The following is a 14,329-nucleotide window of genomic DNA, read 5'->3' as shown; positions in this document are numbered from 1 at the left end:
CTGCTCCCGAGTCGAAAATGTTGACTGATCGAAAAGAAAAAAACAAAAAAAGATCTTCCATTTTTTTGTCTCTGTGGCTGTTACATTAGACTTTTGAATAAAATAAATGAAACAACTTTCATTGTTAAAAAATGCCTCCCTGTTCAGCCTTTTTTTTTCTTTCATCTTGACACTGCAGGGCTTGCAGGAATATGAGGAGTGGAAGTGGTACAACAATCCCACACTGGTGGAGGTGCTGGAGGAGTTTCCCTCCATCCAGATGCCTTCAACTCTGCTGCTCACCCAGCTCCCCCTGCTGCAGCCTCGCTACTACTCCATCAGCTCCTCTCCTGACCTGTACCAAGGAGAAATCCACCTCACAGTGGCTGTGGTCTCCTATCGTACCAGAGGTGAGGACCTGCAGTTCCCTTTGTAGTTTAATTCAGCTTGAAAGGTTTCTGTTACCTCCAACTATTTTAAAGTTGTAACCTATATTATTAAAACAATAAAACAAGCTTTCTGAACTTCTCATGAACCACTGGACCGATTTTAATTAATGTAATTATTGGATGTACATCTACAACACATTAATTTTTGGAGTTAACTCAATTCTGTTACAGCTTAATCACATAAATGGGTCTGACTCTGTTATTTTCACAGATATTTAGTTAAACTTTGGTGTGGTATTAGCTGAGATTTCCCCCCCTAACACATATGTTAAGCTCTAACAGAGCTTGTTTAAAACCTTTGTTTGTAAGGCAGCCAGTGATATGCATTCCTTTATGGAATGCTAGAATTGAATTTTTTTGTGTTTCTATTGGCTTAAGACTTTTAATAAGTCAGTTTTCCATTATTCAAATGCTCACACAATATACAATCTAACTCTAAGGTAAAAAGAAAAATGTATTCAGCCAGTTTTTAAAATTATTTCATTAAGTCAAGTTCAGTTTGTATCATAGAGTCATGCCACTGGGCTTTTTACTGCTACACAGCTGCAACTTCAACTCAAAGTAGTCTAAAGATTCAGCCTCTCTGAAAAGCCTTCAGTGTCTCAAAGAAAACTGATTGAAAAGCCAGTCTGCTTTACAGGTCAGCTAGACCACAGGAAGCACAGACCCACAGAAGTCTTTACAGCGTCTGTGAGCCCAATCAAACAGAACAAACCTGTTAAATCCATATTTATGTGAAATAAAATCTTCATGTTTCAACTTTAATGTCAGGTTTAGTGAGAAGTATATAAAAGGCTCCTACAGCCCCACTGTTGCAGTTAGCATCTATAAACTCAAGTAGTTGGTAAACATTTCTGGAGCTGCTCTGTTATTTTCTCTCACATGGACTCTATGTGAACATATTACTGTGATTGTATACGCTGTGGCTTGTATCACAGTAATTTCCCTTTTAGCGAGGAAGAAGAAGAAATGGCTTTAGCCTTGTAGGTGTGTTAGGGCCACCCTTTTCCTGTTATTTGTACACTTAAAAAGAGTGGGAGGAAGAACTGAGAGGAAAAAAGTAAAGTGATTGCTTGGTAATCATCCCTTTCAGGTGGAGAGGGACCTATTCACCATGGAGTGTGTTCATCGTGGCTCAACAGGATAGAAAAGGGGGAGATGGTGCCGTGCTTTGTTCGAAGGTAATGATCAAAGTGAAAAGCTTTCTTGTCAAAGCTCAATGAAAAGATCAGAACCGCTCTTTCTGTGTATCTAAATAAACCTTTCCCCTTTGCCTACTCAATTACATTTTTTAATATTTGGACTAATTCACATTAATATGCAAATTATGCAAATGCAATGTGTACTTCATTGTTTGTTTGTGTATTTTGATCAATTGTGTCTGCAAAAGTAACTTGAGGGATTCAGAAAAAAAAATTAAAATGACAAAAATTTTGTTAGTTTACTGAATTAAATTGACTGTAAACAAAGCAACAGATAACTTGAATGCCTAACTTTTGTAAAACCTATAATTGTTGAAATATTAAAAGCATGGCCCCAAATAAGAAGGATAACAGGTTTTAATCAGCGCACATAATCAGTATTTGGTTTTAATTTATCTAATTCTCCTCTGAAGCAATTTTTGCTACCATGATGTTTACTAACTGTCAGCCGAGAATGAGATGATTTAGTTTTATTTAGTTTTGTAAAAACACTGAAGTAAAGACCCCATAAAGTGCAGCAATCTGCATTTCAGTAGTTGAAGAAAGACTGTAATTGACTAATGAGCTTAAAGTATTTTGGCTGGACAAGATCATTTTCAGAAGTGAAATGACTGAATAGAGGAACAATACGATAAATACAGCGCAAGCAGAGTATATTTGTACTTGTTACAAAGCTGGCTAATTGGGTGGAAAAGTTAAAGATATACTACTTATTGCTAATTCATAAAAGTAATTTTCCACTTCTTAAAACGACAAATTTAGTCTTTCGGTGAATGTGACTCAAATTTAGAATAATTTAACTAACAGCATTTTTCCTCTCTCTCATTTTTAGTGCACCATCATTCCAACTTCCCAAAGACAACAAAGCTCCGTGCATCTTGGTGGGCCCAGGAACCGGCATTGCTCCATTCAGAAGCTTCTGGCAACAGAGACTGTTTGACCTTGAACAAAATGGTTGGACCTACTTTTTTATTTCATTTCTCACAAATGTATTTATGATTAACTCACAGGGAAACTCGGCACATTAACCTGTGGCAAAAATGATCACACATGTCCAGAACTAATAGATCCTTTGTTATGCACAAACCCACAGACTTCCATTTCTACATCTTTACTCCAAGCAGCAAAGTAACTCCACTTGTTATGTTTCAGGGATCAAATCGTGCCCCATGATCCTGGTGTTCGGTTGTCGGCAGTCTGAGATGGACCACATATACAAAGAAGAGACTATCCAGGCCAGGAACAAAGATGTGTTTTCAGAGCTCTATGCAGCTTTTTCCAGAGAACCTGGCAAACCAAAGGTACAAGATTAAATAGCTTGTCAAAGCTCCCTTTGGTTAACTGCATGAGACCTACAGAATATTTTATTTTCTTATGTTTTGTCTTCTGGTTTAAAAAGTTTTAATTTATTTTATCTTATGCCTTATACATGTACAACATCATTGTTGCATTTTTCTACTTGCACATTTAGCATATCCGGGCACGCTGACTGTCTCTTTACTCCTTTTATGCGTTAGAAATATGTTCAAGATATTATGCGCGAGCATCTGTCCGAGAAGGTGTACCAGTGCCTGAGGAAGGAAGGCGGACACATCTATGTGTGCGGGGATGTTACGATGGCTGGAGATGTTCTCAAGACTGTTCAGCAAATCATCAAACAGCAGGGCAACATGACTCTAGAGGACGCTGGCTTCTACGTCAGCAAACTTCGAGTAAGAGATGAGACTTTTTTTCTCCACCACTGCGATTGTCAATTTTACATTAGGCATCTTGAGATTTTTGTGGTCCTTCTGTGGATGTTTGTTTGTTAGAATCATAGAAAATAAATATTTGGTGAAAGGTGTTTTTTATCATAAAAAAAGAAGTACCATGAAGGAGCGCACATTACCGCAACCACTACTAAAAATTTAAACTCATATTAAAGAATTAATGCTACGTTTAGCAGTGCTGCTTAATGAATCAATCAGTTGCTTTTAAAACAATATATTCTCTTTGTATTCTGTTTTCCTACTCTCATTGCTCTGTTTTTACTAGGATGAGAACCGCTACCACGAGGACATCTTTGGCGTCACTTTGCGCACCTATGAGGTCACCAATCGCATTCGCTCCGAATCCATCGCCTACATTGAGGAAAACAAAAAAGACTCAGATGAGTAAGTGTTTTTAGTGAAGAAAATGAAATGTAAGTAGTTTTTGATAAGACTGCAAACATAAGGCATTGAAGGAGAGTAATTTAATAGTTTTAAAATCAGTTGGGTTAAAAGAAAATATTTTATAAATGTTAGCTTTACCTTAAAGATTTCTTACTTTCACCACATGTTGATTACACAAAGCTACAGCTTTTTCCTGCTGATTTTAGATAAATAAAACAGCCCTCAAGTAATTTAAGTTTGTGCAAATACAAAAATTGACATATGGTAACTCATATGTGGAAGATGCTGTCTCAAACATTATGTTTCAAAATCTCAGGCAACAAATAAAATCAAAAAAATGAAACTAAATCAGCTTATTTTAGAACTTTTTAGAGGATCATAAAACAGAATGATCGATTCTTGTTTGCAATAACATCAAACTTTTATGCAGCTTTTTACACACTTAAAAACTGCTGGGTGAAAAACAGCCCAATTTGTAACCCAGTTCTGGGTCAGCTTTGGACCGAGCCAACTCTGGGTAGTTTTACCTCCGCAGAACTGGGTTATTAGTTTGACCCAGCATACCGGGTTAAGTTTTATGTCTAACATTCGGTCACAATAGCTCATTTATTGAATTAGACCTACAAAAAAGTTGAGTTATAAAGAACACTCCAAATTCTGGGTGATTAGATGATTACAAATTGAGCTAGTTAGCACTAACTTCTAATAACATCAGCGTCAAATATGTTTTAGGAACCAAATCTCTATAACTAAAGTTATTAACAAAAAAAAGTCTTATTTTTACTTATTACATCCTAAAGCAGAGGTCTAGTCAGACTTTACTTTGTCAGCTTCTGGCTTAAAATGGCAGACTGGGATGAATGACAAGGCTCATGTCCAACCCAACCACTGGGTCAAACGTTTTGACCCAATATTTGGTCAAAATTGTTGGATTATTAAAGTAACCAAGTGTTTTTTATTGTGTGCCTGTTTTTTATGTTGTTGCCATTCAAATATAACAACAAGTTGGCTCAGATTAACTTCACTGTAATATGGATTAGATGATAGCTAGAACTGGTCTATCTCAGCAATGTTTGCATGTCAACTTCAGAGGGCAACTTGTAGTTGTTTGGCAACAGAGTGTTATCTCCTCCACTTTCAGATGAAAACAGAGGGGGTAACCATGGAAACCAGTGGAGAGCAGGGCCTCTAAACTAACAGGATTAGAGTGAAAGTGAATGGCTCTGTTCCATTTCTGTTTTTGTTTCTGATATTATTTGTGCATATTGAAAATTATACACTTCATATACCCTTGCCATGAGAGCAAAACAAGAGCCCTACACAGCCACTATGGCTCATTAAGTACCAACATAATGCATCACAGATGATGCTTCCTGTGTCGATTGTCACTTGAATTTCACATTTGGCCATCAAAGCTCCTGCTCGCTGTATGAGTAATGACTGTAACATCTCTGTTTTTATGTCTGTTTTTCTGTGTCTGTCCATCTTTCTGTGTCTTCATTTGTCTTTCCTCACAGGGTTTTCTGCTCGTAGGTTGATGAATCGAAGGCTCTCTGAAAACGACCAGTCTAAAGGACACAGCAACGCTGGTTAAAGAATACTGTGCCAATTTTGTACTGTAAAAAAATGAGTTTCTTTCTTTTCTTTTCTTTTCTTTTTATACAACTTTAATGTTTTTGTTGGGCTCTGCAACTTTGTCTGTAGCAAGTTGGAAATGTTTTGTTCTGATTTTGTTTTGCTTGTCAATGATACTTCCAAAATTTACAAATTGATCTTGATGATTCATAATGTGTGCACCTAGTGTAATGACCTGCCTCATTGTGAATGCATGACAAAAACAAGAATATAATCAAAAAGTATAATATTCTCTGTGTTATTGTTACAGTTAAAAGGCTTTATTGAGGTTATATATTTGCAAGGAAATGTGTGGCGTTGAAAACAAACTAACATTTCTGTAATAAGTGGGTCAACTTTACTGGCTGGGAGCTTATATGGGACCAGTAAAATGCATTGGGGCTTTTTGTAATTAATGAAAGCTGCATTTACAGGCAAAGTTGGAGAATTGAAAAATGTACAGGCATGCAGACCGGCAAAAAAGAAAAAATATAAAACAAAACGGATGTTTTGCGAACAAATTTAGCTTGTTGACAAGTCACCTCGAATTGTGAAAATGACAGTTCTGTCACAGCCTGAATAAACACATTATCTAGCTCGCCAATGGCAATCTATCAGAACGCATCAGCCTCAGTGCAAGTGCTCTTTAGTGGCCTGTTTGTTCTGTCATAACATCATAAGCTTCCCCGTCTCCACTGGTGCTTGCCAGCCACTCAAATCTGAGCTTTAGTCAGTCCTTAAATACATTTATATCAAGAAAAAAAAAAAATTTGGAGCGCTTGAATTTTGACATCCAAATATCTGTATGTGCGCAGTGGTACAATGTTTTGTCAAATTATATAATGTTGGTGGAGGGAAGATGTTTTATAAGGTAACTTTGGAAATCTCACATGATTGAATAAGTAGTAAATTTTAAATTTTGTTGAAAATTTTGAAGAGTTACACTTATTATCCTCAGACTTTTACTGTTGCAAATTTTCTTTTGGCTTTGTCACTGTAGAAGTGTGGCAGATTCAGCACAATTCGGCTTATTTTTGTTTGTTTGTTTGGTCATTTTATTATGCAGCAAAAGCTCTTGTACTTATTTTAAATATTGTCAAATTAATAAAGTTCAGAATGTCAGAGAAATGTTAAAGGCATCATTTGACCTCTGAGGTCGGAGCCTGTCAATAAACACAACAAAGTTTCCCTAAAAGTTCAGTATATAGGTGGAGGTAAAAGGTACAAGTTGTATTCTTGTCTTTTCACTTTTTCTTTTCCAGATCCTTTTCACTTGCACTGTTCGCTTTAATGATCAAAAATACTTTCTTCACTTCTGGAAACACAACTTTCTGTTTAGGTTTAGGGAAAGTTCGTGACTTGGTAAAAATCCTAAAAAGCCCAGCAGTTTGCCAGTCGAAGATGTTAATTTGACAAGTTGGGACAATTGTGCAGAAATGGGTGATTTGGTTAAGAATTATTCCTAGTCGTTAAAGAATCAGGTTTATCATTTTAAGGCAACACTAAAGTCGGTTTAAATAAGATGTTAGCTGAAGACCTAAAATTATTACATAAATATATTTTATATGGGGGAAATATTGGATGAACACTTCTTTTTCCAAAAAACAGGAAGTCACTTCTAAACATCAGGAAGTGATCGAGCCCCAGTTCAAAGACTAAGACCAAACCTTAAAGTTAGCTGCATAAAAACACTGGTTTGTTTTTATACTTTACCTATTGTACAGAACAAACCTACAAAATGTAACACATGAAGCTTTAAGAATACTTTTCCGAAGAATTTACTTTTCCCCAGCGCCGCTTCATACATTCAGTCTGCTGCCTGGCTGTAGCATTTTGTCTCCTTTATTTTTAGCAAGTCAGTAAGTATTTTCCCTTAGAAATGAAACATCTCACAGCAAAAACATTAAAGAAAGCAAATGACGCTGCCCAGATCACATCCGACAGCTTCAATCTGTGCATTCATCACCAACTTTTACAATTTGCATCTGCAGCATCTGAGCTCATCTGCCTCTTGCCTTACATTAACTCTTTGCCAACATTTGGTACATTAATTCTCTCTGTCTATCTGCATGTGTTGTGCTACCTTGTGGCTTAAACAACACTCTTTCACTGTAAACTGCCTACTGGCATCAGCATGTGTGTGTGTGTGCGCGCATTTGTCTGCCCCAGAAATCCTCCTCAGTGTGCACATCTCTACATGGGTGGGTGTAAACAAGCATGATCTCAGGTATGTGTTTTGTTCATTCAGCATGCAGTCTTTTACTTTGTCAGATTAAAAAAAGAAAATAATAGGATTTGTTTCTGAGTCACACAAGCCTGCACATTTGATGTTGCAGATGGTGTTTTGGTCACAGGAAACTGCCCACATGGCTTTTTATCAATGATCTCATCACTTCAGTCCTATTGTTTTAAATTCCACTGAAGTTTTTCTCGTCTTTAGCAAAAAGGCTCAACTGCTGAAGTAATTTGCTGCTTCTATGTCAGTCAGGGGTTGTAATTTGTAAATATTTGTTGGGGTTTTTTTTTTTGTTTGTTGGATTTTTTCATTTTTAATCACCTACATCAACATTTGGCTTTTTGTCATCAACTTCTAAGTCTTGTTTGTTCTTTTTTGTGTTTTCCTTCAAATAAAAAATAGCATGATTTAAAACCTCTTAATCTGGGTTTTATGTGGAAATATGTTGTTTGTGTCATTTTCCCTTTTGAAATCATGTATTTTGTTATGGCGGGGGTAACTCATTCATTCCCACTTTTCATTTTGGATGAATGTCTATTTTTTTTTTGTCTATATATAGTTTTAATTTAAGTGAAATTAAATGAGAGCAGTCAAAAAATGTTTGATGTAAAATGTGCAACAGAAAAATAAGATAAAGTATAAACTAAAGAGCACCACTTCAATATTTTCTAAGAATGTATTTTATGTAAATAAACATGATGATTCTGCTTGATTCCAAAAAGATAAAAAACATAAATATATATAAAAAAACTGTACATTATCTCTCATATCCTTTAGGTATGAGGGTAATACAGCAGTATTGAAGAAATGCATGGTGATCTTCTGTTTCCTGTTTGAATTTTTCAAAATGCTGTGTGTTTCCCAGCACTGTGTCAGTCGGTGAGGCAGTGCTCTTGGAAACAATGTTCTTGGTGGGTTTCTTTCTGTGTTTGTGCATTGCTGCTGCTCTGAACAACTCTTGATCCAATCAGCCTCTGCTATAATGACCTTTTGTTGTGCACTTGATTGATGAAAGTTCCATTTTGTTGCATCAACTGCAAGGACTGCATTTACTTACAAATAAAGAGAAACATTTACAGAACATGTCAACACATTTACTTGTTTTTTTCTTCTTCTTCTTCTTTGCATAAGACAGAAGCTCAGCTGGAAAGTGTGTATAAAAAGAATAAACTGTTTCAGCTTCAAGCATTTTAGTTTGGTGGTCAAATTTAAAGTTTTTGAAGAATTCCCTTCTAAACAAAGCCAGTGATTTTCCCCCTCCTGTTCTGGTTGTCACGGCTCAGAGAGCTGGCATTCAAAGTATAAGAGATATTACTGGTACCATAGCAACCTGTCAACAAAACAAGCTGTCCAAACTTTACACAAGTACTCCGGTGGGTGCTGACCCTGAGAGACTGGAGTAGCCTTATATAAGTGAAGTTTGACCCTCTGTTTTAGCAAAATAGACTGCCTGAGCACATGGCTGCACCTGCCTCTGCTCAGATCCACTCAAATCATTCTCTGTTTGTAGTTTTACTGCTTAGCTAAAAGTAAACAGAGAACTTCCACAAATCAGAAAGAGCTCTTTTCATGAAGATATCTTTCAGTATGACAAATAATCCGTATTAAAGTCATGGTTCATGAGGAGAAGTTGGAGATGCTGTTGCCTTGGATGCTGAAAGACAACAAGGACAAAATGGAAGAAAAGAAACTGCAGCTGCGGGAGGTAGGAAGCTATCCAAACGTTTCATCGTGTAAAGTGTGATCAACCAGGTAGGCGGAAAGAGAACCAAAACATTGGAGTGAGACCTTAAAGCATGTTATAGACCTGCTCAAGCATAATAGGTTGTAAAAAGGGAGGTCATAACAACCATCTTGAGGCATCTCTTGCCTAAGGCAAGAAAATACAACTCAAAATAAAAGCTAAAAATCAGCTATTTTTTAAAAATATTTTACTCTTTTAACGTGAATATTTATTCATCATAAATTCAGCATATTCAGCAGCTCACCCTTGAAATCATATTTATTGCCCATTGGTGAAGGCAAAGCGACAGTGTTTTTGCCTGTGTGTGTGTTTGTCTGTCACTTTGCACCATCAGCAGAACAGCTCATGAACCACTAAACAGATTTTAATGAAACTTTTAGAAAGTCATCATTAGGGTGACATCTGCTTTTACCTTTTGGACTTCAGCATGACCACCTGAGCCAACTGACCTTAGAAAACACTAAAATGTTTATAACTCAGACGGTTTTACAAATATTAAGCTAAAATTTGGTGTGGTAGTAGCTGAGAGTGATTCACAACACATCCTGTAAGTTCTGACAGAGCAAACAAAATATCAGATCACATAATGTTATTTTCAAGGTTTGACCAAAACAGAGATAACTGTCCTTTCTCAGCAGAAGATGATCTTAGTCTAGAACTCTGACCTGAATGACGTCAAGCAATATGCATTCCTTTAATCTAAATATGCTTTTATTATTGTCTGTTAGTCACAAAATGGCCTATTAAACTCTAAAAATAACGCTGTTTGTGAAGTTTGAGACAATGTAAATATGATGATGGAAGCTGGTGGAAACCAAAAACATTTAGAGTTCAAAAGGTCAAAGAGAAGAAAGGAATATGAGGAAAGTGATTTTAAAACAAATAAACCTATGTTAAAATGATCCACTCACTCTAATGAACTGGGCTTTGCAGAGAATAGGTATCAGTGTTTGTTCTACCGGCAGAAAATCCATCACATTTCCTCACACAGCCTGCCAGCAACATTGAGGTTTAATGAGTCGTGACGTGTTAGTTTCTCCTTCTCCAACCAGCAAATATTGAGCCAGACAGAGGTTGATGTGCGTGGGCCAAAAGACCAACACTCCAGCCGGAGCGTTAGGGAAGGAGGCGAAAACCAGACTGAAGAGGAGAAGGGAGGAAGGAAACAAAAAGAGGAGTCTGTGACATCTGAGGAAGACTGGGACACAGACTTGGAGCTTGGAGGTAGACGTGATTTTTGATTGGAAAAAGAAAATATAAATTTATTAGATTTCATAATAACAGGTGTAATGTGTTGTCTTTGAAAACAAGTAGGTTTTTATAGTTTCTTTTGATAGTGTGTCTTGATCAGAGTATGCACTGATGAGGAAAAGCCCTCCTATCACCCCATCTGTTCCATCTTTTCTCTTCTGCGTTCCATTTTCTCAATTTTGAAATGATTTCGGGGGGGGGATAAAAAAAAAACCAGAAACCCCTCCATGTGTCCACCCACACACGCGGAGTCCTGCTCTGCATGGTAATGATTTCATCTCAGTCTTTGTGTCAGGCTTCCTTTTCAACCAGAATTGAAAACTGTCTGATTTGAATGAGATGAATGTGCTCTCCTGACGGGGCAAAATCAGCCACAGAAGAGTTTTCAATATCAAACTCAAAAGGTCCTCCACCGGGGTGAGAGTGCCTCATCTTCATGTTTCTGTTGGAGAGTCATTAAATGCTTACATTGCAGACACCACTGTGTTTATTTTATGTTGCAGATCAGGAAGAAGGACATGCTCTGATGGTAAAGATGCGGTACGTGAAGGTTTGTGAGAGGTTACAGGTGGTGCCTGCCTCTCGTTTCCTGGATAACATGCAGAATAGTGAGCTGGCCATGATGCATCGTGGACTTGGGCCTCAGGTACTAAAATTAAGTTAGGGGCTGTGTGAAAATTACTGTATCTAAAGAAAAATACAGGCAAGATAAAAAAGACCTCTTTTTTTCCACTTCTTCCAAGAACATTTTTTTTCCTTTAAACAAAACTCTTAGCATCAATCTGAGGTTGTTCAAAGAGCTATCTAAAATTGCTCAAAACCTTCCCACAGAAGCCCACTTTAAAAAGGCTGAACTACCTCTTTATTATTATTTTTTTTTACTTTACCCATCTCTAAAATGAAGGATCATGTTCTCCATGTGCACTTTTTTTCAGGAAAAATACTTAAATTAAACATGTCCTTCTTAATACGCCAGTGATTTTTTCAGCTTTTTTTAAAGAAACCTTTTTCATTTCATTTAAAAAACTAAAGCTAAAGATTTCATGATAATAGTTTTTCAGATGAGGCCTTACCTTCACTCTGTGAATGATTCATCATTCAGTCACATTCCCCTGCAGGGTGACTGCACTGATAATAAGAAAGTTTGGAGAGTATTACATCGTCAGAGAACTATGAAGACTTTTACTTTTTTCTTTTTTTTTAAGAAACAGAATCTGTGCAGTTCAGATTAAATATTAAATCTTCTAGGTTTGTGCATATTCAAGTAATCATTTCTTCTTTTTTCTATGTATTAAATGGTAAATTTTCTCTTAGAACTGGTCTTTAGGTTTTATAGTAAATACAAGTGCATAGTTTTTATGTTTTGAGTTTTTAGAAAATATAAATTGAACAAATTATTCTAACTATAACAGAAGAATTGTTAATATTTTGTAACTCTGTAAGGCAATGACTGGTTTAAATGTATAACTGGTGAATGTTCCTTAATGAAGTTAATTCCAGCTGTTTTCAATGATTTTTTGTTGGTCTTTCTGTATTTATTTTCGCCCTCAGGTAGAGAAATGCAGTTTGAGTCCCGTGTGATTGCACACAGTTGTCTCACAGATTATTATTCCACTTTCTGTTTCCAGAATCTTTTCAGTAGCTTCCGCTGTGTTCTTTGGATCATTGTCTGTCTGAACCATCAAATAATGTCCAATCTGCCCTTTTCACCCATTTGGCTGAAACTGAGCAGACGGTTTATCCTTGTCTGTCCACCTAAATGTCTGCTTTGAGATTCTGTGTTATACATATTACCTACACAGACTACAGCCAGCCTAATGTAGGTCAATTATATGACTCAAGCTTCCACGTGATTTTTGTTAGATTCACAGAGTGCCTTTTTTTTACATGGAAACCCTGAATTTCAGAATTACATTTCAATATATCTGCAAAAAAACTGGAGGAAACTCTTTCATGCTGCACCATTTAATATAGTACAGGATAATCTTTTTTATGATTGATTTAATAGTTTGCAATAAGTACTATTACATGGATATAGTAAGAGGAACCGTTTGCACCTATCTGTTAAACAACATTAAAGACAGTTGTTTAATTCATCAATCAGCTGTTCCCCTAAAGAAAAGATCAAGAAGTAATCAATGAGTTGCAGTTTATAAACCATCTAAATTAATAGTTTGAAATTAAACCTGGAGCAGTTTTCAAAGAAAATAATAAAACCATTTTTTTACAAAACTCTTTTGACTTTAGTAACATAATTTTGTCAAATCAAGATTTAAAGATTTTAAATAAATATTTGTCTTTCAGTTGAGCTGAGGCTGCATTTCTAATGTAAGCCATTCATTGTTTTGCAGACTGATCAGTTTTTAAATCCTGCAAAATTATATTCATTAAAACATCATTTTCAGCTGACTTCATCAGCTCAACATTAAAACTTATGCATTCAACTCTTACTAACTGTGCTAGAAGCTATGATTTCCACATACTGTGAGCTTCATTTCTGACCCCCACCTTCACATGGCTCCCTCCTGTTTAATTTGTCTCACACAAGGTATAATAATTCTCTTTCTGTCTCTCTGCCCACCTGCATCCTCTCCTTTAACTCGAATAGAGATATGAAAATACACCGAGCAGAAGAATTTCACTTTGAGGGTGGTAGTGGGGTTGGTTGTGTATTTGCAGGGCACCAAAGCACTGGCGGTTCCCCTGGTAACCAACACTTCAATACAGCGGCTGAACCTGCGAGATAATTGGATGGAAGGAATGGGCGGAGCTGCTATCGCCAAGATGTTAAAGGAAAATTGTTACATTACAGGTGGTTGTTCTGGACACTCAAAGCACACACTTTGTCTCTTTCATGGGGGCACCTTTTTAAGAAAAGTCCCACCGTCGCTTGTCAAACGGGTTGCATTGTCAACACGAGTTAACAGCTGGGTCTGTTTTCTTAAAAAAAGAAAAAAATGTTGCTGAATGTTTAGTTCAGAAACTTAGATGAGGGTCTTTGCAGGGTGACTCCTACAAGTAACCAGCAAATTCTGTTACTGTGCTTTACCGATTACTATTTGGCTTCAAGTGGTATTCCAATTTTACACACCTTGTATAACAGATTGGTGACTGATTCATTGATGCACATACATAAACCTGAATGATTTTATTGTTGCTGTTCTTGTTTTTCTGCTGCTCCCTTCTGTTGGGGGTCAGCACAGCAAGTGAAATCACAAGAAAGATCTGGCAAGTACTTTGCACCATATGCCCTTCCTGATGCAACCTTGTTGCAAACCTGCAGCCTAACTGCGGTGGCTCATCACTGGTTTCATTAAAACATACAAATAAAACTTTAAATGAAAAGTTATTTAACTATTTAGCTATTTAACCAAATGTTTCCAGGAACAAATTTAGCTCAAACTACATGAAGGACAATGTTCAAGTTAACTTTTATTCCAGCAAAGCTACAGCTAAAGCTGTGGGAAACATGGGTACAAAGGGTGCTTTAGCATGCCCTGATGAGTGTTGGAAGACATGCATGTTCAAATACATAGTCAATGAATTCATGAAAAAAATGAAAAAAAAAATCATTAGTGCTGTACATGTTTAAATTCCAATTTATTGATATCATAGAGTTTTGAAACTGTGGTATATTAACCAGCACTATTAATGTAAACCTGTGCAGAAAACTTTACCACCAATTAAAAATCACAAAAAGA

The 14,329-nt window shown here is 36.5% G+C and overlaps 2 protein-coding genes across 5 annotated transcripts in view; both read left to right on the top strand.

Moving 5' to 3' along the window:
- The window catches only part of nos1 (nitric oxide synthase 1 (neuronal)), a 40,383-nt gene extending 31,669 nt beyond the window's left edge, over positions 1–8,714 (top strand). For all 4 annotated transcript variants that reach the window (XM_017434721.3, XM_017434720.3, XM_017434716.3 and 1 more), the window contains 7 exons: positions 179–389; positions 1,522–1,609; positions 2,463–2,584; positions 2,783–2,931; positions 3,148–3,342; positions 3,665–3,783; positions 5,301–8,714. In XM_017434721.3, coding sequence (XP_017290210.1) covers positions 179–389; positions 1,522–1,609; positions 2,463–2,584; positions 2,783–2,931; positions 3,148–3,342; positions 3,665–3,783; positions 5,301–5,316 — 900 coding nt within the window. In that variant the 3' untranslated portion in view covers positions 5,317–8,714. The remainder of the gene's footprint in view (positions 1–178; positions 390–1,521; positions 1,610–2,462; positions 2,585–2,782; positions 2,932–3,147; positions 3,343–3,664; positions 3,784–5,300) is intronic.
- Positions 8,715–9,019: 305 nt separating this feature from the next.
- Positions 9,020–14,329, top strand: part of lrrc74b (leucine rich repeat containing 74B) — a 13,875-nt gene continuing 8,565 nt past the window's right edge. Inside the window, exons 1-4 of the mRNA XM_017434709.3 lie at positions 9,020–9,338; positions 10,430–10,601; positions 11,132–11,274; positions 13,308–13,440. Coding sequence (XP_017290198.1) covers positions 9,246–9,338; positions 10,430–10,601; positions 11,132–11,274; positions 13,308–13,440 — 541 coding nt within the window. The 5' untranslated portion in view covers positions 9,020–9,245. The remainder of the gene's footprint in view (positions 9,339–10,429; positions 10,602–11,131; positions 11,275–13,307; positions 13,441–14,329) is intronic.

Source organism: Kryptolebias marmoratus, linkage group LG1 (genome assembly GCF_001649575.2).
Source record: "Kryptolebias marmoratus isolate JLee-2015 linkage group LG1, ASM164957v2, whole genome shotgun sequence".
In the NCBI taxonomy this organism is placed as follows: Eukaryota; Metazoa; Chordata; class Actinopteri; order Cyprinodontiformes; family Rivulidae; genus Kryptolebias; species Kryptolebias marmoratus.
Note: the sequence above shows the minus strand (reverse complement) of the source record. Positions and strands in the feature narration are given on the sequence as shown.